General features: G+C 46.9%; 1 protein-coding gene across 1 annotated transcript; it reads left to right on the forward strand.

Annotated features, from left to right (window-relative positions):
* The first annotated feature begins 1,450 nt into the window (after positions 1 to 1,450).
* Positions 1,451 to 11,694, forward strand: LOC119448633 (putative inorganic phosphate cotransporter). Its single transcript, XM_049665642.1, has 7 exons — positions 1,451 to 1,679; positions 2,954 to 3,137; positions 4,364 to 4,473; positions 6,187 to 6,336; positions 7,272 to 7,404; positions 9,290 to 9,445; positions 11,077 to 11,694. The coding sequence occupies exons 1-7, from the start codon at positions 1,569 to 1,571 to the stop codon at positions 11,616 to 11,618; spliced, it is 1,386 nt and encodes a 461-aa protein (XP_049521599.1). The 5' UTR covers positions 1,451 to 1,568; the 3' UTR covers positions 11,619 to 11,694.
* The last annotated feature ends 12,347 nt before the right edge of the window (positions 11,695 to 24,041 follow it).

The following is a 24,041-nucleotide window of genomic DNA, read 5'->3' on the forward strand; positions in this document are numbered from 1 at the left end:
GTAAATTATTTAAATTTCATGCACTAACTTTTAATTAACTACGGTGCGCACTTATAAATCTGTAATTGAAGGTCATTCGCGTTCATTGACACGTATACTTAGGAGCAATCCCAAAATTAACATGATCTCGAGATACAAGTCCCCAAACTTAGGGACTAAATGAATTTATGTTGCAGGTAGCTTCTTCCGACAGTGCATTAAAAAGAAATATCAAACGCCACTGCATTTGGCCACCCTTTAGGAACGTATATGTTGCGAAACCAGAGGTAGGGGCCTAGGGATTCCTACTAAGCGGAAATATGCCTCGAACGTGCCTACGAACTTTAATTTCGCAATGTATCGTTGAAGTATATATTTATTGAGGATTAATCACTGAATCTTGCTTCATTACAAAGCTGTCTGGCGATTATCCAATTTTTTGAAGACTCGCACTGTCATGAATTTCGGCAAGGAAAATGTCTTTTGCTAAAAATCCCCCATTTTCAAATAATGGAAACTGTCACAGTTGAAACACGAGGGCGAAAAAGAGGCGACTTTGCGGCCTCAAAAAGTGATCCCATCTTCGTCGCAGACATCGTGGCGGCTCGCTACGTGTTCGCGGTGGCGGGCTTCTTCGGTCTGATGCACCTGTACGTGCAGCGGCTCAACCTGAGCGTCGCCATCGTGGCCATGGTGCGCATGACAGGCGACAGGAACCGCACCGCGGACACCGGCTGCAACTTCGACGGCGCGGGAAACGCCTCGACCAGGGAACTGGTGCGCACTCACTGAAACGCGCAGATCGTTAACGCACCCAAGCTCCGGCACCAGTAAATGCGTCAAGAATGTATTCGAACTTTTTTTGCTGCCGTGCCGCAGTATCTGTCAATCTACCCCATTAATGCGAAGCATTCTTCTCCAAGTCCAGTCACTTTTTGGTTGGCGAGCTTATCTTGCCGTTTTCGGGGGCCGATCCCGGTGAAAGTGCAATATAATTATGTTTGACTAGGGTCACTTGGCACCACTGAGGCCCAATGGATATGTTCGCTCTGCAACATTTACATTATTCATGCAGCCATCCTCTACAAATCGCGAATGCTTCGCATTACGTAAATGTCAGCAACAGTTGAGTGAGCCAATTTAAATTTCTTTTCCATCCCTGAATCTTTCAAGATATTGCAAGAACGCTTCCGCACCGACATTTACGTGCGCAGTAAAGAAACCCACGAAGTTAAAATCAATCTGGAGTCTCTGTGCCGCTTTACGACGTTATGCGTCCTCGAACAGCCATCAACCTTGCTTCCATAGCAATTGTTGTCCAGTTTCGTTCAGAGATGTTAGGTGTAGTGTTGTTATCAGATCCGGCAAGCATAAATGACAGACCGGAGAAGCGTCAACGTACATCGTTCGTTCGATCTCTATATGGGGGTGCAAGTTTAATTATATATTGGCTGGCGGATACGCAGACGGGCGACTTCGACTGGGACGAGCAGACCAAGAGCTCGGTGCTGTCATCGTTCTTCTACGGCTACATCCTGCTGCAGTTCCCGGGCGGGCGGCTGGCCGACCGATACGGCGGCAAGCATCTGATGGGCTCCGGCATCTTGGTCTCGTCGCTGCTCACGCTGCTCACGCCCGCCGCCGCCAGACTGCACTACACGGCACTCATGCTCGTCCGATTTCTCATGGGCGTCGCCGGGGTACGCTCATCGCCCTATAGTTCAGTGATAAAACGGCGCTTGTCCTTTTCACTGATTCGTGGATTCATGCGGCTTAAGGTGCCAGTAGGAGGAGGACGAGGAGGAAAGAAAGGGAGACGGCAGGGGTTTTAATTTAAGGTCTGCTTAAGGCCCCAAAGTAACTCTCAACCTATGAGAGACGCCGTACTTGAGAGCGCCGGAACAACTTTAGCTCCCTTCAACGGGCGCCTAAATCTTAAGTAAATGAACGTTTCTGCATTTCTCTCCCATCCAAATGCGACCGGTACGACTGGGGATCGAACCCGCGAGCATGTGCTGTCGTTTTCACTGAGAAGCTCAAGCAATGCACCAGTCGCTACTGCAGCGCCTTGTAAATTTTTGTCCTATGTTCATCGCATGACATATTAACACTGCGTTATTGCATTATGCTGTCAATTTAAGCGTAATTGGGCATGTTTTTGAAGATTTAGAACGGCAGTGGGTGATCAAGAGAGACATCAGCCCGAAGCCAACGTTTCGGCAACTTCCCGCACTTCGGCGAGAGGGACCCTTATAAACCCTGCCACGAAAGCAACCGTTGCACGGACAAAGACAAGTCCACTTGTGGAAACTTTGGCTCCAGGCTGACGCTTGCCTTGTTCGTCCATTGTTAACCAATTCGAGTCTCAATATTCCTGTGACTCATTTGACTTGTTTGGATTGCGTTTGTGCAAGACAAGAAAGAATAGATTTACGCAAAAGAAGAAAATAAAAAAGAGTGAAAAAGAAACCATCCTCTAATACAACTCACCGAAACTAACCTGTTTTGTGATGTAGCAGTAAAGTGGAATTACGCGTAATATGCGAAGCGCCCTCCGATGCATGCAGAATCATACGGAACACACGATAAACAGTTGGGCAGAAGCCACTGGCGGATTTTTGTCAATCAAGCGATAGCTTCCCCGGTAGACCTAGTAAGATATGCCATTGGAGAAACTTACTAGTTAGCTTTGTTAGGTAATTCTGCGAGGAGTGCGCGTTATGAAGCGTTCCACTGCTTCCAGGATCGGCCCACTTTAACGACCACATTAAAATTCTTGCCAGCACACACGTCGGGCACTGCTATCAGAATTGGCCCACCAAGTCAACCAAATTTCATTATACTGTCTCCTGGATCAGCCCAGTTTACTCGGCCAGTCAGCCAGCCATCCAAAGTGGAGTGAAGATCCAATAAAACCTTCGCTCTAAAAAAGTGTTCCCCTCGCTTAACTCGCGCTGTGTCGTCGTCTGCGCAGAGCTGCTGCTTCCCAGCCATGCAGGCGATGCTGGCCCAGTGGGTGCCCAAGGCGGAGCGCACCATCATCTCCAACATCGTGTTCACTGGCTCCTTCACCGGCACCGTGGTCGCCATGACTTCGACCGGCGTCATGAGCGACTCCGAGGTCTTAGGTGGCTGGCCGTCCGCTTTCTACCTCTTCGGTGAGCATGGCGCACGGTGGCTGCGAACGTCGTCCCTAGAGTGCGCGAGTGATGCGCATCTGAATCTGTTGGTGCCTCGTGTGGCAAACACTTTGGCACCAAAGTCTCAACGTTATGAATAACGAAGCCCTATAAGCTCCGTGAAAACCGGTGGCCTGCAATGCGCGTTTACCTTACAGCCGTGTATCAATGTGTGATATAATTTTATCCAGTATCGAGGCAGTTATGTTTCTTCTCTTAGAACAACTTTTCGACTATGCTTGGCTCTTCGATAGCTTTACTTCAGCGTTCACCCACATTGGCTTGCCCTCTAGAAATTGTCACTGCATGCTTCCGCAATACACTCGGAGGTTCATGGCTTAAGGATTATGCAGTTGCCGTTCAATGCAATTGGAGAATAATTGTTGACACGCAGGAAATAAGCAGACTGAAGCATTGGTGCTGCGCCTCGTTCTTTTCCTTTTAATCCTCTTGTCTAACACACGGTTTTGCTTCCTGGAACGCCAATAGCACCCATGATTGTTTAACAAAACTCGGTGTTTGGAAACTTCCTCGACGAACTTTTTTAACTTACGGAAACATGTGGCATGCACTTCACATTGACAGACAAATAAAAGAAAATGGATGACGAAGCTAGCTTATTTATTTACTCTCTTTATTCTGAGTACGTTTGAAGAGCTTGACAATGGGCTTGCTAAAACATTTTGATGGCACCGTTGCACGTTCAGGCACCAAACAGACATGTCGACAACGGGCAACAGTTCATTTTCGCGCGCAACAAAGTGCAGTGCGTCTTCGTTCTCGACCACTGTGGGCTCCCTCTCACCACTGGGTTCCTCTTCTCTCCGCATCACGAATCTGCCAGCAGTCGCTGAAGATAAACGCCTTTATGATTCCCATATGGCTCACTCGTGTTGTATTCCTCTCTCTTTTCTTCAAATATTGTTGCTCCTCATTATTTGTGACACGAGGTAGCTAGCTTCTAATACCTACTATGCTATAGCATGCTTACTACCTGCAGCTGTACATAAATCTTCAGTTTCCAGCACTGCTATAAACAAGTAGTTGCAGTGAGTTCGCTTTTCTTGTTCATTTTACGATGGACGAATACACTATTTATAAATCAAGTAGCGAGTAAATCAACCAAATAGTCAATCAAATGATCGCAAAATAAACTAATGCAAAGCGAAACACACACGATTTCTTTCTCGACTCGAACGCTCCAGGTTTTACCGGTTGCGCCTGGTGCCTCATGTGGTTCCTGATGATCCACAACAGACCTGTGGAGCATCCGAGGATCAGCCATGGCGAACTGATGTTCATCACCGGCGGCAGCGTCATCATGCAGGGATCAGCAGTCGTAAGCATACAGTTATAGTGTATACAGCTTTGAACGTGACAACAAAAGTTGTGCGGTACGACTCGTACATCCGTTGCCACATGGTTGTCCCTGTGTTTTATGAAGCAAATTGCAATGTTCACCTGCCAAACTTTAGGATTTCTGAACACACAGGAATCTGTGTTTGTGAAATCTGTGTTTGTGTTTGTGAATCTTTGTGAAACACAGGATTTGTGTTTCATTTAACTATCATATTTGTGCCACCATAAATCTCGAAAGTGATACACCTGATATGCGCTGTTATTGAAATAAACACCTATGATAATACGAAGTATCAATAACGCACAAACGAAACGCACAGGCATTGCAGGACATTGGGACGGGTACTCACACACATAAAAAAGAATGTTCGTTTGCTGGTGATGTTCGTAAGAGCAGGAGGCCGTCAACTGAGCGAAGGCGACCAGTCAGTTGCAAACAGCTTCTACGAATGAACAGATTTGAGAATGCAGCCTCTGAAGTTCTTTTTATGGCGCCTATTTACGCTTTCCGTGTGCACGCTTTGCTGTAGACAGTATTAGCTGAACTCAAAATCAGAAGACTAGGCAACTATGTCTCACTTTACTCGTTCCACTCTTAAGAAAGAAACACAAAACATGTTTTCCAGCTTGAGACGAAAAAAAAAAAAAAAAGCTGTGGTCACCGCCAAGCTCCAACCGCTGTTTATATGTAGCTGTGCCCACCATTCACTGCGCAGCCGACATATGGGGCACGGCGATGTCTAAACGACAAGCACAATTACACATGTATAGAAACGAAACCACGTACTCAAAATTCGATCATCACCCACCAACTCTAGGGTAACAAACGGAGCAGTACATGGGAACTCGTGGGTAACTATGAATTTGTAGAAGCGATCTACCAGCGCCCATATTTGGGCATAGATATCCAAATTTGGACGTTGATGTAATTAGTGACATCATGCCCTACAACAACGCACTAGACTCAAGGTAGATAAAGCTTGTCACGCGATCAGGTAATCTTGCTCGCCCGCCAAGAACCAACTAACCATTGGGCTAACTGAACAAAAGCAACCAAGGTCGAGGCAAAACAGCTTTTCAGGAAACATTCAGCAGAAAGTATCCAGATATCATTTCGCCCTTGCAACGTTAGGAAGTTCAATCCAACGTTCCAGGAACACATTTAATTAGAGAGCCTAATTTTGCGGCTTATTTCACAAAGCGTTTAACAATGGTTAACAACAAGCAGCGGCCAATGACAAATGCTTCATAAAAATGAAAATAATTGTGCCTTAGGCCCGTGGACCAGTATTCAAAGTAGTTTGTACACTAGAGTGATCCACGAGAACCGGCGGCAGTCAATTCTGGCGAAGGGCACCAGCGAAGGCTACCTGACCATCGCGAGTAGTTCTTATCAACTTAAAAGCTTCATAAACTTGGCATCCGGTCACGTTATGTTGCGTGGCAGGGCGGATATTTCAGCACGCCCAGCCGGTTACGACTCACACGTGCACTCAAACATCCAGGCACCTTGCCAGGGTTGGTTTTCTGGCTATGTTTCAAGTTCGTAATCATTAACGTGCACCAAGTAGCCCCTTTCATTGCTTTACTTAACTTTTAGTTATCGCAATCAAGATGCCATGAAAATATTAATCTTTGCTGAATTTCGTATTGCGACTGGTGCGAGCAGATGATGCCGATTCCCTGGAAGGCTATGCTGACGTCTCCGGCTGTCTGGTCCCTGGCAGCCACACAGTGGGCGCACACCTACGGCTCCTACACGCTCATGACCGAGCTTCCCAACTACCTCAAGAATATTCTCGGCTTTGGACTTACGCAGGTGCTTGCACACCTACTCCGAACAAGCGGCATCTCACAATAGCTATGTGTTCAAGAAACTGAAGCTAGTTCAACAAGGAGTGTATAGAATTTCTAACACGCTCCACAAAAGTAGACTGCAGGCTAGATAAAGCTAAACAGGCCATGAGAGACATGCGTTCCTGGCTTAGAGATGCCGATGAGGATCACCTGTTAATTTTCGTAGTATTTCATTTCCCAGCAGCACTTCTGGAACTTATAGGGAACTGTACCAGCTATGTCGTACGCGACGTAGGATCTCTATTAATTGCACATATCTTAAATACAAACATTAGCCTTGAGAAGTTGGGCATTATAAGAAAGGTGGAGAGGACAATGTGAGAGAAGTGAACCACTGTTTAGGTTGTTTTTTTTTTCTTTCTTTTTTTTTTTTGCAATTTCAGAACCTTTTCCAGTCATGGCCACTGTATAGTGTTAGATAGCAAGCGAAACAGGGACTGCTTAGCAGAGTCCTAATCTCGTGAAGTGCTAATCTCTTGAAGTGGTCGTTCCCACAGCGCAGTTCAATAACGTGCCGAACACTTGTACAACATACTGGCAGGTCTCCATGCTACACCTGAGCGAATGTCATGCAAAAGCATTATCAGGATCGACCCACACACGCCTTTTATTATATTGTCTGCGGGATCGGTCCCGGTTGTACACGGCATTAAAATTCATCATGATGAATAGCTACCGACTCGCCCAACTTTCAGTACTACTTACACGGCATTAAAACCCTTGCAGCAATACACATAGCAGCAACAACAAAGGCGGCCCGCCATCAGGATCGGCCACCTCAGGGCATTTTTTTTGCACTGCCACTGGGATCGGTTCACTTTATTTCGCGTCCACCCCCAAGCACAAACGCTGGTGAATGTTCTGAATAACGCTACACATTAAAACCGTTGTTTACAGAACGGAATCCTGAACGGGGCTCCGTACCTGGCGTTGTCCGTGCTCTCACTGATCATCGGATGGACCTCGGACGTCGTCCGGCGGCGAAATGTTGCTACGGTCACCACCATCCGGAAAATATGCGATTCCGTTTGTGAGTCCCCTTTCACGACTCCAAACAAGACATATCTTCACATGTATGAGATACATGCATGAAGTGATCAATCAACAGTGATCGAACAATTAAGTGATGCCGCTGGAGCCGACGTTTCGACAAGGGGAGTCTCTTTCGTCGAGGCCGCATTGGCTTTCGAGGCAGAAACTTGAAAGCACTTGCTCCTTTGTCCAAACGCTGGTACAATTCAAAAGCAAGCAGTTGCTGCTTTTGGCCGGAATTCACCGCCTCACCGGCGTCATATCAAAAGGTCCGGGTGCGCCCTCGAAAGCTCCAAAGACGACCGCATCTTTAAACTGCATCAGCACGACGTTCTTGCTGTGTTTCGATTATCATCGTATGGTAGCGATTCGTGCGACACGTGCAGGTGCGTTTTGCTGAAATGCGATCCGCACTTAAGCGTTCCGTGCATTGATCCAGAGAGAAAGTCTTGGTAATGCACTTATGCCTACTCCAAAAACCACTCGTGTCCCATCAGGACGCCACCTCTCCTAAGTTCCGCGTGCCTGTACCATGCTCTACTGCTAAATATAACCATTTCCCCATTACCGAATAGGCCACAACTTGTTAAGACCTGTCGCCGGCAAGGCGCCAGCCCGTTTCAAGGAAGTAAACACACCGAGGGAGCTCTCGGACGGAGCATTAGGTTGTTGCTTTCTTGATCGAAATCGTTTTCTAATCGTTATGGTGAGTGCAAAGGCGAAATGCGTCATTAAAGGATTGCTGCGCAGACAGGTTTGGAGATGAACAAACAACCAGCATGACAGCCAGCTTCAAAAATAATTATATTTATCAAGCGTTTTCTTTCTTGCATAAGTCCTGCTGCTGCCTGTCACAAAACCTCCATCATCGTCATCAGCCTATATTTATGTCCACTGCAGGACGAGGGCCTCCCCCTGTGATCTCCAATTACCCCTGTCTTGCGCTAGCTGATTCCAACTTGCGCCTGCAAATTCCCTAACTTCATCACCCTACCTAGTTTTCTGCCGTCCTCGACTGCGCTTCCCTTCTCTTTTTATCCATTCTGTAACTCTAATGGTCTAATACCTTTTTAACACCTCTATAAAATAATGGAATGGCAAAATATTCTCATCACGTTAACAATAATTAGTAACAACGGGCGAACTAAGTACAGCTCTTAGGTGACATGCACAATGCAGAAAGAATGGTTGATGGCATCTCCAAAAATGCAAGAAGAAATAAGAGTTCAAGCGAAAATTATTTCCTGTGAAACTGAGTTCGGAAGCACTAATAAGTCGAACTCGCGTTCTTATTTTTTTTTTTCATGAAAAGTTAATACTGCGATTTTCTCAGCATACTGTACCACCGATTACTTGATCTTAATAGGCGTCTCAAAAATAGTGACTTCAGAGTTTATGTATTAATCCTTTAACTTGATACAAATTCACGCACGATTTCGTAAATTATTTTATCGCTCTTAATTAACCATTCTCAAGTTTAATCAAACGTTCATCATCACGCTTTTCATTCATAAAAAATTACGAATGGTAAAAGAGTGATGAAGTGCTTTGTGTGTCAGTACACAGTTATCACGCCATGTGCTCTTCCAAATATCACGATATTCATCAAACATTTCGACTATTACCCAGTTCTTTCAAGCACCCTCTATGATCACTCACATCGATTCCCTGTCGCAGCGGACGCGATTTCGATGCAGGCGAAAAGCAAAAACGATGGTGTACTTAAATTTACGTGCACGTTATAGAACCCCAGTTCGTCGTAATTAATCCTGAGCCTTCCGCCGCGTCCCTCAGAACCCACTATGCAATTAAGAGACTTTTAAACCCCATAGATTTATAAACTGCAGCTTCACATTTTTACACTCTACCGCGTGCGCGAGCAGCGGCGTTCGGACCGGCGCTGTGCCTGATAGCGGTGACCATGGCGCCCTGCGAGCGGATGCTGGCCGTCCTCTGGTTCTGGATGGCCATATCCCTCATCTCGTTCGCAAACTCGGGCTTCAACTGCACCCATATCGACATGGCCCCTGCGTTTGCAGGTACGCGCTACATATTGCCGTTCCGCTGGTGATCAGTGTCCAATGGCCTACACGGCCAAAGCAAAGTTGCCACACCTGTGCTCCTACGTCAAACAATAAAGCTCTGACTTAACGTATGGTAGGCATGCATAAGCAACATTTTCACTGCGACGTAGCAGATATCTAGGCAGTTCGCTGCTGAGCCAGGGTTTCGCGTCTGCTGTGTAACTCAGCTACTGATATAAATTAGTGCATAATACACTACTGGCATATCGCTACTGAGATGCGTTAATGATATAGCGCGACTATGTTGCATTTCTTTTAGGCAAGGCTTTAAGATATAAAGGCGAAGCGGTAGGTACTCTTTAGTCAAATCAACGCCCTATTTCCAAGTGTGCTCACTGATATGACTGACATGGAGTGCAAGATTGAATGCAGCTAGTGCCAGAAGATTTTTTGGTGTTGACCATTATACGTAAAAAGAACGTCGAGACTTAAGAAGCCCGAAAGTCAACAGACGTACTCAGAAAAAAAAATAATTTCCAATTACAAAAAAAAAGAAAAAGAAAAACATACCTCATAGATGTTCGACTGTTTCTTGTCATGCAAATGAAACAATATTAGCTGGAGTTCATTATTACCGGTCATCGAATGCAGAAGTGCTGGAAACTCTTGACCCATGTTATCGCATCTGACATGATGATGTGTTGAAGGCGTATGGGCGCAGGCGCAAATGAAAGTCCCCCTTTCGCTTCTTCCCGCCTATAGGTACTCTATTTGGGATCACAAACTGCATAGGAAACACGACAGGAATAATAGCCCCTCAAGTCGTCGGGTTCCTGACCGAAACCCATGTAAGTATGCGTAATTTATCTCTCTCTAGGGCGAAAGCCTTAGGTGTCTATGTTGACGGTGCCCTTGGCGTGCCCTTGACGGTGACCTTGACGAAACTGAGCCGTGACGAGAAATGGCCCTTACCGCGAGAAATGCTCGGATTGACGTCACATTTCTCGGGGAAGTTCCTGTAAGCAAAGTAAATTAGTGGCTTTGAAACGAAAATTTGGGACATTTAGGTCCTAGAGGGAATCGAACCGGGCCTCCGAGGTGCGAGACAAGCGCTCTTTCCTGAAGCCACGGCTGCTCCACGGTTCTTGCTTATTAAAGGTGTGCCTAGTGCGTGCGTGATTGCACACGTTACGTCGTAGCCATCTCGTTCACTAAAGGTGTGGCCTAGTGCTTGCGCTAACATGCTGCACTTTAGGTACTCCGTTACGTGTTCATATGTGGTGTTCAGGTGGTCGCCTTGGTGTCACACGTGTACTTCCCATTGCGGCTCGTTATGTCTTGCAAGAAGACTAGCCCCGATTGTATATTTCATGTATTACCAATTGTGCAGCAGGATTTCGCCTTCTTGTGTTACAAGAGTGCAACAGCTGCCGAACTTTTCCTTTCTTCACTCCAGAGTGCGAATACTCATCTGCCGCCCTTCTTCTCCACATGAGGCCAGCATGCACAGCTTAGGTTTTGAATTCGAGCAATCGCTCAATTGGCGCACAAGAAAAATCCACAAAAACGGCCTGCCGCTTCTTCGAAGTTTTCAATAGAAAGGAGCTCTAAAGGCATTTCCGAAACTCTCGCGCTTCCTTCCGCAGAACAATGTGGAGAGCTGGAAGACGGTGTTCTACATCACGGCCGCTGTATACGCCGTGGGCGGCCTACTGTTCCTGCTTTTCGGGTCGGCCGAGCCACAGGAGTGGGCCATGGACGTGCCTACCACCAGCGTGGACCTGTACCGGGAGCAGCAGAACCGCTCCCTGCAGTGTTGCAACTGGTCCACGTTCTCCGTCGCCGGCAGCAGCGCGCTGGCCGTGATGGCGTACAACTCGAACGCCAACCAGGTCTCGTCCACCGTGAAGAGCAGCCAATGACGACTGAGTGCCGCCGCTTCGCGCATGCCGTGCCCTCACGTTTCGTCTGCGCTTGCGTCGGTGGCGAAAGGGCTTTGAAATACTCGACTGGCAGGGCTTTTAGGGCCCTGGTTCCGGGACTATTCGTTGGACCATTCTTTTTTTTATTTATTTCACCTCACTGTTACTCGCAGCGAGAGCCTGTTACTTGCTGCGTAGCTGAGGTCTGGGGACCTGAAGGTGATGGATTTTCGGAGGAATACACTACCTTATACTCTAGTTTCTGACTTCGCTTGTGACACAGATTACTTAGAATTCATTTACCGTGATCGCAAGCGCTATTTAATACACTGACGCTGTTCCCTGACAGATACAACTTTTTTATATGTATTGTAGGTTTCTCTCAGCAGCCCTGGGATTATTTTGTACTCATTTACCATGACCGCAAGCGCTATTTAATACGCTGCCACTGTTCCCTGACAGATACAACTTTTTATATGTATTGTACATTTCTCTCAACAGTCCTGGATATAAGCTGAATTGCAATGCAGTATGCGCAAGTATCTGCGGATTTCCCAATGCCACAGCTACTAGTATACCCCATTTAATAGGTATTGAAGTTCAGACAAACTATTTGATCCTTTTAAGTTGTGCTTCATTTGAACGTTATTAAAACTTTTTTGTAGCTCTTGTTTATTCCTCGCCGACATGCTTTGTGATCGAAATCGGGCTATTGTACGTCCAAAATGACACATTCGGTCAAGTGTTACCATATAGACTGGTGCAAGGGCCCCATTTTTTTTTCTCAATTTTGATGAGGTGCGGCCCTTACACGGATTCGAACCTTTTGGTCAAATTTACGCACACCCTAACTGTACCATTGCATCAGAGGTCAACGTGCAGCTCTCGCCATCTAATAGCGGTAAGCAGAAGTACGCAACGCGTGAAAATTCGCTGATGCTCACGCGCGGCATCGGGACACCGGACACGATTGTTTCTCCGTCGAATATTTTTTTTCCAAATTTTGGGCTGCCAAATTGGTGGTGCGGCCCTTACAATAGTCTATACGGCATCTTTATCTTCCCGATAACCGCTTGTATGCACCCTTGGACGTCTGCTTTAATTCATTTCACAAATAAATTAAAAGGTTATATTATGGCGTTTAACGTGCCAAAACCACGATTTGATTATGAGGTACGCCGTAGTGGGGGACTCCGGAAATTTGGACCACCTGGGGTTCTTTAACATGCACCTAAATCTAAGTACACGGGTGTTTTCGCATTTCGCCCTCATTAAAATGCGGCCGCCTTGGCCGGGATTCGATCCCGCGACCTCGTGCTCAGCAGCCCAACACCATAGTCACTGAGCAACCACGGCGGGTCACAAATAAATCGAAGATCAAAAACAATCATCCACAGCGAAGTTGAAGCCGGATGTATTCGGTACCACAGTGTATAGTGTAACCCTTCTGTTGCCACCAGCTTTTGAGGAACTCGAGACTAATTTGTTGACTGTTGTATCATCACCGGCGACAAAGAGCACCTGTGTAGTACATTCTCCATATAGTCTGATACGACGCCTCAACCGAAGATCCCTTGGACATATGCGTTAATTATTTTCACAATTAAATCGAACGATAATTAAAAAGATCAGGCCCTCTCCTGTCGAGGAAAGGGGATAAGCGAAGCCTGTTGCATGTGTCTTCGGGGTTCCTCCGAACGAATTGCACAGACGGGTACCACGTTGTATACTCGAACCACAACTGGTCACACGCACTGCAGCTGGCTCCGAGGTATGGGTTGAGAAACTGGCGTTGAAACCTGGCCGTCGCAACGGGAAAGTTGGCGCTAGCGTTGTCGAGGCGTGCATCAGCGTTGTCGGATTCCTGGAGAGCAAGACGACGCTGACGTTTGGCCTCATCATCGCGCTCCCACAACTCGGGGTCCGCGGTTCTTGGCTGACGTCTCGCCTGGGCTTCGGAAGCCCTTCCGGAAGCCCTTGCGCTAGAATCGGCACGGCGATGACGAGCGCATTCATTCTGGGTGAATTTCCATAAAATTTCTTCAAACCTAAATATGTGCGTTACGTGAGACAATGAATGGCTCATACTCTCTTAAGCAATGGCTAATACCCCCGTAAACGCGGCCTCCTCATCACGACGACAGAGTAGAAGGGAAGTTCTACGCTGGAATGATTAGCGGCAACACAGCCAGCTGTGGAAGCAGATGACGACGAACGCGGAAGCAGTGTCACGAGCGCGTGCCGAGCACGCGCTCGTGACACACCTGCGCAGCTCTGAGAGCAGCTGGTTTTTTAGGTGCGAAGCACCTTATGCGCTCGGGCTGTCGGCTTCTCCTGTCGTCGTCGTCACGGTAAAGCAAGCGGCTCGTGCTCGCGCTCGGCACGCGCTCGTTCCACTGCTCCCACGTTCGTCGTCGTCGCTGTCTTCCACAGCTGACTGCGTTGCCGCTCATTCCAGCGTAGAATTTAACTTTTCCGTCGTCCTAATGGGGAGGCCGCGTTTACGGGGTTAGGAGCCATTGCTTAAGGCAGTATGAGCCAACACCACCTATATAGCACAAGGCCTACGCACTCCGAGCTATGACATCATGCTACCTGGCCCGACTGCCATGGAGTCTAATGGGGATGCTCTCGCGTAAGCAACAGTGATTTTGACGTCACCGCTTTCGTCACGCCAGCCTTGGCGAAGAAAATTTCGGCCCAGGTAGCATGACGTCATAGATCGGAGTCCGTAGGCCTTGTGCTGTCTAGGTGGTGTTGTATGGTCCCATTAGCGCCCCCCCCCCCCCCCCCCAGGTTTCACGTTAGTGGAGCTGCATTTCGCTCAATGGGTCATTTGACACTTACGCATAAAATTTAATTCACCGCTCAAACCGAGCCAACGCTTAACTCGTGCTAACTGTAATAACTAATAAAAATGTCACAGTTTCGCCCTAAGGGCGAAGCGATGAATGCGATAGCAACACAGCAATGTCATACGAAGTAAGGTGAGCGGCTTTGGTAGCAATATGAATTGTAGTAAACATGAGCTGATTAAGTAAGCAGGTGTGCTGCGGCGCAAGTAGACCGACATGAAGAGAGACTCGATGGCCACGAGAAGGCGCGTGTGAAACGATGGTGTTGATGAGAAGCGCTTCCCGTGGGCAGCGCGTGCGAAGGGACACACCTGTAGCGCTGCACTGCCGACCCGGGCAGCATTGCATGTGTAGCGTGCGTTGGAAAATGTGGCCCGACTATTACTAACTGAATGAACAAGCGTGGTGTGAGCGCGCACAAACAAACACGAATAGATCACACTGAAAGACTGCAGACAACGACTGTCAAAACGCTGGCAGCAAGCGCATATATACGCCGCAGCAGCGGGCGAAGGTACGTACGTGCGGTCTATCGCTTCAACGGAAACTGAGCGGCGAATGCACGGCGCATAAAGGTCAGAGCCGTGTGGAGATAAGAGACGGTGCGGTCGAACGAACGACGAGCGCGGTTGTTGGCAGCGTAGAAGTGCCCCCCCCCCCCCCCCCCCGCTCCTTCCGGCGCTGGCTTCCCGCTTCCTTGCTTGCGTGTGGGAGAGATAAGAGACTGTGCGGACGAGCGACGAGCGCGGTTGTTGGCAGAGAAGTGCCCCCCCCCCCCCTCCCCTGATCCCTCCGGCGCTGGCTTTCCGCTTCCTTGCTTGCCTTGCTTGCGCGTGGGAGATTGAGTGCGTTCGCTCTCCGTGATAGCGCGCGTCCCCGCACGCTGCCTCTGGGGCATACGGCGCGCGGCGAAGATTTTATCTATACGGAACCTCACGGCGACGGCGACGGCGACGGCGACGCCGACTGGCCGAAATCCGGTTGAAGTGTCCATATAATTGCTATCGCAATAAAACTAAAACAGTAAGAAAGGCGTCCATAATGGCCAAATTGCTGAGGGTGTTAAAGAAAACAATGATTGTTTCGCTAATACTTCGTGGTAAAAGACATCATCAAGCTTGTCCTAAAATAATACTAGTGGCGCGTTGGCCGCACGGCGAACTTTTTTTTTTTAGCGTTACATCTCCGGTGCAGGGTAGCGTATACAAGCTTCGCTTGAAAACAATAAATAATACACCCCGAAGTTGAAGCCTGGTGTATTCGGTACTACGTGTGTATCGTGTAACAATTATGTTGCCACCAGCTTTTGAGGAACTCGACACTAATTTGTTGTAGACTGTTGTATCATCACCGGCGACAAAGCGCACCTGTGCAAGTAGTACGTTCTTTACATACTGTGATATGACGTCTCAACCGCGGATGCAGTATCAACATATAACTGTACCTACATATTGAGTTAAAGAAAAGTTTTTCAAAGAATAAAATATAGAGCAGGCACTTCGCCCACGTTTGTGAATTTGCTATTTTGTGCATCTGCAGAACCACGTGTTTAAGTGAACAAAGGCTTTTGCAGGTTTGTAACATAGCAATCGGTAGTAAGCACCGGTGTGAAAAATCGCATCAATTGTATCACAGCATTGTTTTCACAGCCATAGAGTGATTAATGTAAGTGATCCATGCGCCGTCGCAAACCCAATATCTTCACCGGAAAATGAGACGCTTTTTTGCTGCATTATTGTAGCGTTGACTTATTCATTCACAGCGGTGGCTCAGTAAGGCCGCTCAGCTGTTGAGAACAAGGTCAGGGGTTCACTTTCTGGCCGCGATAAGTGCATCACGGTAGCGCAACAATGAAAAACAACTCAGGTCTATCAATCTTTGAGGCACTCGTTATGGAATCGCATGTGGTCAGAATTAATCTAGGATGATCCAGCACCGCATAAATATATCCCATGTCTTTCTTTCGGGTGTCAAACCTCATGACTCAATCTGCCACACATTCAACTTTAATAGCAAGAACTTCAGTAACGAGACTGGGTAAAATAATAAGGGTTATCGCATTCGAATGGCATTGCACACCCTATATACTTGTTACGAAATACAAAAACATATAGTATGCCGAGGAAACTTCTAGGCATTTGCGCTGTGACGCAGTATCTATGTCACTACTGCGGTGACACGCTATAACCGACAGCACCGGCTACGAAACCCCGTTTCGTCGCACAGTGTTTTTCTGTGGGATATGTTTCATCAATACAACACGGAGAAGTGCTGTGCAGACGGAGTGCCTGATATAGCCTACCTACTATTGCTACGCAGCGGCCGTAATCAGGCAGACACCGTAGAACGTGTGTCTGTCTGATGTAAAGGCGGCGTCGAATTACAACGCAGCCACCGTCATCGTCGGCAGCTGCACCATATCCGCTGCAACTTTAAGGCCTCTCTCGCACTTTCGCAACTTTTGCTGCGCCGAGTCGGCGCAATTTATTTTACTGTGACAGCCGTTAACGGCTTTTTCCCCGCAATATAAACGTTGCTGTTAGCTGTCTACGTCGACATTATCGAATTATCAAAAAATTAAAATTCGGCCAGGTTTTTTTCAGGATTCCATCCTTGGACTCTGAAATGGTAGACGAGCGCGCTAATGCAACAGACGATGCCTGCTCATTCAAATGTGCATAATGAATGTACATTTTGCATAGCGCTCTCACGTTTCGCACTGCACCCGGTAAAAAGCATAGATGTGGACAAAGGCACCGTGTTGCCACAGCGTCACTTGCTGTGGATGTCGGCGGGTGGTTATATAAAGCGCGCCTCAATGTCTCCAAATAATTCAACACGATGGTCATTGTTGTACAAGGTGCATTTACGGTTCATGCAATTATCGCTGTCAGCGCACTGCGGATTGTGCAGGGCTGCTGGGGCCTTTTCGTTCTCCCTAAAGAGTAGTGACGGTGCAGAGTGATAAAAATCTAGTGCCACGTCTTTTACCACTCTTTATATGCCGCCTTACGAGGCACACAGAGGTGAACGGCCGCTCGAGGCTTCAAAACAAGACTCCGCTATGGCAGTGAAAGATTCAATGACGTAAAGGTAGACGCTCGGCTTCGTTCGCGCTTATACGGCGGTCGGCGGGGCTCTCGGTCAGCGAGCCGTCTGGGAAGCCCACCTGGCCCCACCCAGTGATGTGAACCCTGCGGCACCGACGCAGTCTAAGCGCCGGCGGCGAGCGCTGGTCGCGGCGTCATCGACCGCCCAGGAGAGCTAGCCAGTGTCCGTTGGACGTGACCAGCGTTCGGTCTGGCGAGCTGCGCCCCCCCCCCCCCCTCCTTTTTTCCCTCCACGCAGTGCCACCACCTCAACGGCGGTGCTCGGTCGCTTCCTACTTCCGGACAGATTTTGCAGAACCAGAGGAAACATCGAGTCAGCTATATACGTATACTGCCACCAAATCACCGAAGGAGACAAAAGAGAGAGAAAAAAAAAGCAGATGATGCCCTGCGTAGATGTGACCATCGCTCGAGACGCCAATGTTGGGCGATCGCCTGATTAGTTGGGGTTTGCCGGCAGCCATTTAGAACGGTTGCTGTGCGCCTTTGCCGATTTAATTCTCCCGCTCGTTTATAGTCTTTTCGTTCATTTCCCTCTGCGACCGCATGTTTCTGCTTTAGTTGGTTGCAGAAGCCTGTCTCGGCCTCCCATGGCGCCGCACGGCTACGTGTCTCTCTGTGAACTGAAATTAAAGGGTCGCTCTGGTGTCCACGAACCGTGAAAATTATTCGCTAATGGAGACAAGTTCCAGTAATCTCGCCTGTGTATATGAAGACGTACGACGCTGGGGTATTGCTTGCAAAGACTATCTCTATTCCCGCTTTTATTTTTCTCTCTCCGCTTTTCTGCCCGGGACGCTACTGCTCGCGTGGCCCAATGGTTTAATTTGTTTAGCCTCCCAGGAAACACCACAGCGAAACTGGTAAAGTTGATTTCGTGCAAGAGGGCCTTAAGTGGATATTTGGTGCGTGTATATAGTGTTTCCAAGAACTCCAGTGTGGCAGCGTTGAAAGCCGACATGTAGAAAAGGCATTCGTAAAGCAATGGGCGACTGTTGTCACCCGAGATATCCATTAATGTCCTTTAGTCTTTAGATTAACAAAATAAGCATATGATAAACGTCGCAAGGATATGCATGTGGAAAGCAAACACAAAAGTGGAATATATTGTTCCGTCTATGTACGAGAAACCTAAAGCCTGTTGGGATTTTTCTTTAATAGGGCCATCTCGCGGTTTCATAATGTCGTTTACTTACATCATTTCTGCGTTGTAGGGCCGCGCCAGGTCACTTTGAATTATTCGACATTCTAATTAAACCCTCATCTGAAAATGAAAACCCCAAAACTTTTTCATTTGTTTATAGTAACATACATACATACATACATACATACATACATACATACATACATACATACATACATACATACATACATACATACATACATACATACATACATACATACATACATACATACATACATACATACATACATACATACATACATACATACATACATACATACATACATACATACATACATACATACATACATACATACATACATACATACATACATACATACATACATACATACATACATACATACATACATACATACATACATACATACATACATACATACATACATACATACATACATACATACATACATACCCGCTTTGTTCCTTTGGTTATAACCGTGTTTCTTTCCTCTATAGAAACGTATGAAGACTTCCCTGGATTTTCAACAAAGCCGCATTAACCGACTGTGTGTATTGACCGACGTGGAAACAACACAAGGAATATCACTGCACATTGAGTCTTATAAACATTCAGTTATTTAGAAATCCATATAAAACAATTTTAAAACATCCTGCGTGTGTAGTGATGTACTATTGCGCTCAATATGAGCTGCAACACGCGAGCAGTGGCAGCAGCGACGCTCTCGAGAAAGAAAGCGGAGAGGGTGTCGCCATTTGAAAGTGTCGCTGCTTCGCGGAGCGATAATACCAATAATACACTGTCCCACCGAGCAGCTATCGCTGCATCGTGGATAAAAGAAGAGAAAAAAAAGAAGAAAAATAAATAGTTACGAAGCTAGGGCAGCGTGCGCCATGACGAAGCATGCTGCGCTAAGGGCTAAGGATTTACGGGTTGCTCTACGGGCCACTGTGTTATCGCTACGCGAAAAAAAAAAAAAAAAGCAGACAGCGTTACAGTGGCTAACAGCGTAAAGCACCGGGGTATGCGCATTTCCGGAATGGCGAAACTCTTTCCACTTATTTCTTGACAGCGTAGCTGCGGCCATGGCTGGCATGTTGCAGCTCGTATTGAGCGCGATATTAAGCGTGTTCTGGCATGTAAACGTATTCATTCGACGCCATTCGGCCTTTTGAAGACGTCGTCGGAAAAAGAAACCTATTCTAGTTCTATATGTTCAAGCTACTTTCCTGGCCCTCATACATACATACATACATACATACATACATACATACATACATACATACATACATACATACATACATACATACATACATACATACATACATACATACATACATACATACATACATACATACATACATACATACATACATACATACATACATACATACATACATACATACATACATACATACATACATACATACATACATACATACATACATAACTACATACATACATACATACATACATACATACATACATATACATACATACATACATTACATACTACATACATATACATACATACATACATACATATGTATGTATGGGGGATACGCCCATGTGCGACTCTTGTGGAACCAGTGCAACGATTGAACACGTCTTATGTCTCTGTCCCCAGTTCGACGTCGAGCGTGAAGCTCTCCGGACAGCATTGAACCGGCTGGATTCTCGACCATTTTCGGAAATGAAGATCCTTGGACCATGGCCGTATGCGTCGATGGCACAGAAAGCCACGAAAGCCTTGTTCCACTACCTCAAGTCGACAGGTCTTGGCGACCCTCTGTAGACTTCGTGCGAAGTGTCAAGTGTGCGCGAAACTGTGCTCTCTCTATTTCCTTTCTCTCTCTTTTCATCCCTATACCCCCTTTCCCCAGTGCAGGGTAGCAAACCGGACGTGCGTCTTGTTAACCTCCCTGCCTTTCCTCTCTTCTATTTCTCTCTCTCTCTCTCTCCCCTGGCCCTCATGAACTCCTACAACGATGCATAACGGTGCAGGCCCCTCCAGAAGCAGTGCAGCAAGAACACCCGTGATCCGAAAGCATTGTGGGTTACAGCATACAGCAACAATGCAATAAAAACATAACCAAGCGTAGTCTAAATAAGAAATAAATAACTGCACCAATAGAACATAATGGGTGTTTTAAACAAAATGGCATACCGGTTCACAAATGCAATAAAGAAACACCAAACTGCAAGCAAAAACATTTCGCGTTCATCAAGTACTGCGACAATGAGTGCATGTTCGCTCAATGTTCCAAACGAAATGTTTATTGAATGAATTAATGGCTACGCGACATATTAAGCAGGTATAAGTGCAACAAACAAGAAGCTTATTATAAATGCCAATACAACTGTACAAAAGAGCTTGGCTAAAAATATGAGGATACGTTTTGATCTCAATCGCAGATGTACAGACCTTCTTTAAGTTAAGAGGTCGCAGCAGTCATTGGAGGTCAACGTTGTGCTGCGACGACCGTCAACGGTAAACAACTACACGGTAAACAACTACCTTTAGCACGACCTCGCCCAGTGCCAGCAAACGGTCAACAAGATCCGGCGCTTTTCGCAAGCATTCATTACATACGCTTGTGTCAACATCGTCGATATAGTTTCTCGTTTGTGTAGTCGTTTTGCCCGGTGAACGCTATTTGCGTCTATCTCGATGGTCTCGACCACGGCCCGTTTTCGCGGGCCAAGGGGTAACCCTGCTTATGACCCTACGTGCGCGTAAAGCGCGCACGGCATCCTCGGAGCTGCCGTACTCGTATTTTCTCAGAATAAGTGCTCAACGAACAGATCTCTCACCAGAATTGCGACGTTTTGCATTCGTAAGAAGCGTTTGTTATCGGCCAGCGCATCCACTGTCATTAATTCTGACTAAATATTTTTTTTTCGGGAACAACCATACGTTTTAGCAAGCAGAGCAAAGACGGTACTGGTCATATCCATTGACAATCAACGTAATCACCTATTGTGCATTCCCTAATGCTGGCGACACATCTGAGCCCATATTCACAGAAATGTTTCACGCTAGAATTTTTCGTAAGGGTCTCGGCAGACAGCAAACAAAAGATGTGAACATTGCAATGTATGAGCGATGTGGCATTTTGTATAACAGCGTACGTGCGTTCTAACAATATAAACGCACAAACATTCGCGTATCCCGATCCAAACTCCGATGCACCCGACATTTCCGTGTCGTGATTTGGCACACATCGGTCAATCTGCCTGGCATTTAAGAGTGGGCGTAGCAAAAGTGGACGAATCGAGCTCCCTGCTTTACGTAATGTAGAGACACTGCTCTTATTGATCCGCTTACTGTATACTGCGCACTCTGCTGCGTCTGGTCCGTTGTACCGACCGCACGGCGCTATTTCTTGCTCGTACGACGAATGGGCTTTGAATCTAAACATTTCAGCGGTATTCACTATGCACTGGTTTATTCATAAGACCTGTCTCTCATTTCCTAGAGCATTCACTATTATTTCGTTCATTATATCGCAACTGGCCTGCGTACAGGCAAAAAAAAAGAAAGAAAGAAAAAGACAGCGTTGCGAATGCAGACCCAATTTTTCGCCTGATAAGGCAAAATAGGGTTCAACTCACAGCAACAAAACAAGAACAAAACAGCAACAACCCAAGACCTCTGCGGAGGTGATTCAGCAAAATCCAAACCATGTTGTTTCCAAAGTACAAAAGATGGCAAGTTATAGCATATGAAAAACGCAGACGCACAAACACAAAGATCTGAAAAATTAATTTATGATAAATTCTGGAGTTGTACATGCCAAAACCACAATCTGATTATGAGGCACGCCGTAATGGGAGACTCCGGACTAATTTTTACCGCCTGCGGTTGCTTAACGTGCATCCAGTGCACGGTACACGAGCGCTTTTGCATTTTGCCCCCATCGAACACGTGACCTCAATCTTAGCAGCGAAACGACATGGTTCCGACAACACCGACAAATTTAGAAGCGCTGTTTCACATGCCTTCACAGCTTATGCAAGATAATGTGGTTTTCTACTTTATATATTTTTTTACTATAACATAGCTAAACCAACTTCTTACCTGAAAGCTTCATTAAATGTACACAATGTAAAAGACAACTGAAACGCGCAAAGATCGAAATCTCACCGCATCATGGTGAATTATTCATTAAGGCTAATGACCTATAGCGTTGCGTCTAGCTCGGCGATGCACGCACAAATAAAAAAAGCTCTACACCTTTTGAGGCGTGGTCCTCAGACACCTACAAAGCAATACTTACACTCACGGAACTATAATGCACCGCCTCTACCCGACGCTCCACAGCTGCCTCTGCCCACTCTGCAACGTTCCCGACACCCTGGCACACTTGCTCTTGGAATGCCCGTGGCATGAAGACAGCGAAATGCAGCCGGAAATGGACGCTAACCGAGCACCACAAGCAAACGAAGACCACCTATTCGAAACGTGGGAGGCCAAGCTCGCCCTCGGGGACCTGGAAGACCAACGACAACTCGTCGCCAGGGCCAAGAGGGCAGCCGAAGCCAGAGGGTTCCTGGACTAAGGAACCTTCCCACCTCAGGGTGATACCGGGCCTCGCCCGGGACACTGTTTCAAGAATAAACGTTTCTTTCTCTCTCTCTACACCTTTTGAAAGCCTCACCCCCCCCCCCCCCCAAAAAAAAATGTTTTAATGTTTCGTTCGCCGCTTGATGGCGCCCTGTTGAACACCAGACAATGGCAACAGGATTGCGACCTTAATATTATAATTACAGACATTGGCAACGCTATAGGTCATTAGCCTTAATGAATAATTCACCGTGATGCGGTGAGATTTCGATCTTTGCGCGTTTCAGTTGTCTTTTAGATTGTGTACATTTAATGAAGCTTTCAGGTAAGAAGTTGGTTTAGCTATGTTATAGTAAAAAAAATGTAAAGTAGAAAACCACATTATCTTGCATAAGCTGTGAAGGCATGTGAAACAGCGCTTCTAAATTTGTCGGTGTTGCCAGACACCCGTCGAATTTGGGCTCGCAAATGCCTTCGCAACTATAGTCCCTGTCGTAACGTGGCCGTAGTCATCGGGAGGCGAAAGTAGCCCGCTCGCTTTAGTTACACTCCGATTTTGAAGTTATCACGACCGAACAGGTGCGCAAAGCTTTAGTCAGGACCCGTCTTTGTTCGAACCACGGTACTTCTACTCTTGGAGCAGCGCCCCAGCGCTCCTCTCAAGGTCTGACAGTTCGCATGCGCTGACCCGGCTCTTTTGCGTAGGGAAAAAAAAAAAAAAAAAGGAAGCCCGATTGCCCCTGAGCATGCAACGAACCTCCAAGGCCGAACGGTCTGGGCTCGTTCCCTCGTTTTTACGCTAATCGTTCACCGAATGCTTGCAGTGAGCGCGCCGACTCCAAGCGACCCTTCACGTACCTGCCATTGCGTGCGCTTTGTCGTTACGCATTCTAAGGAGAGGAGATGGAGGGGTGGTTGTGCCTGCATATACGTGCTTCGCTCATACCAGAACTGGGTCGGTGTCTCGACCTCACCATCATTTTGTAATATTTTT

This window comes from Dermacentor silvarum, chromosome 4, assembly GCF_013339745.2.
Source record: "Dermacentor silvarum isolate Dsil-2018 chromosome 4, BIME_Dsil_1.4, whole genome shotgun sequence".
Lineage (NCBI taxonomy): Eukaryota > Metazoa > Arthropoda > Arachnida > Ixodida > Ixodidae > Dermacentor > Dermacentor silvarum.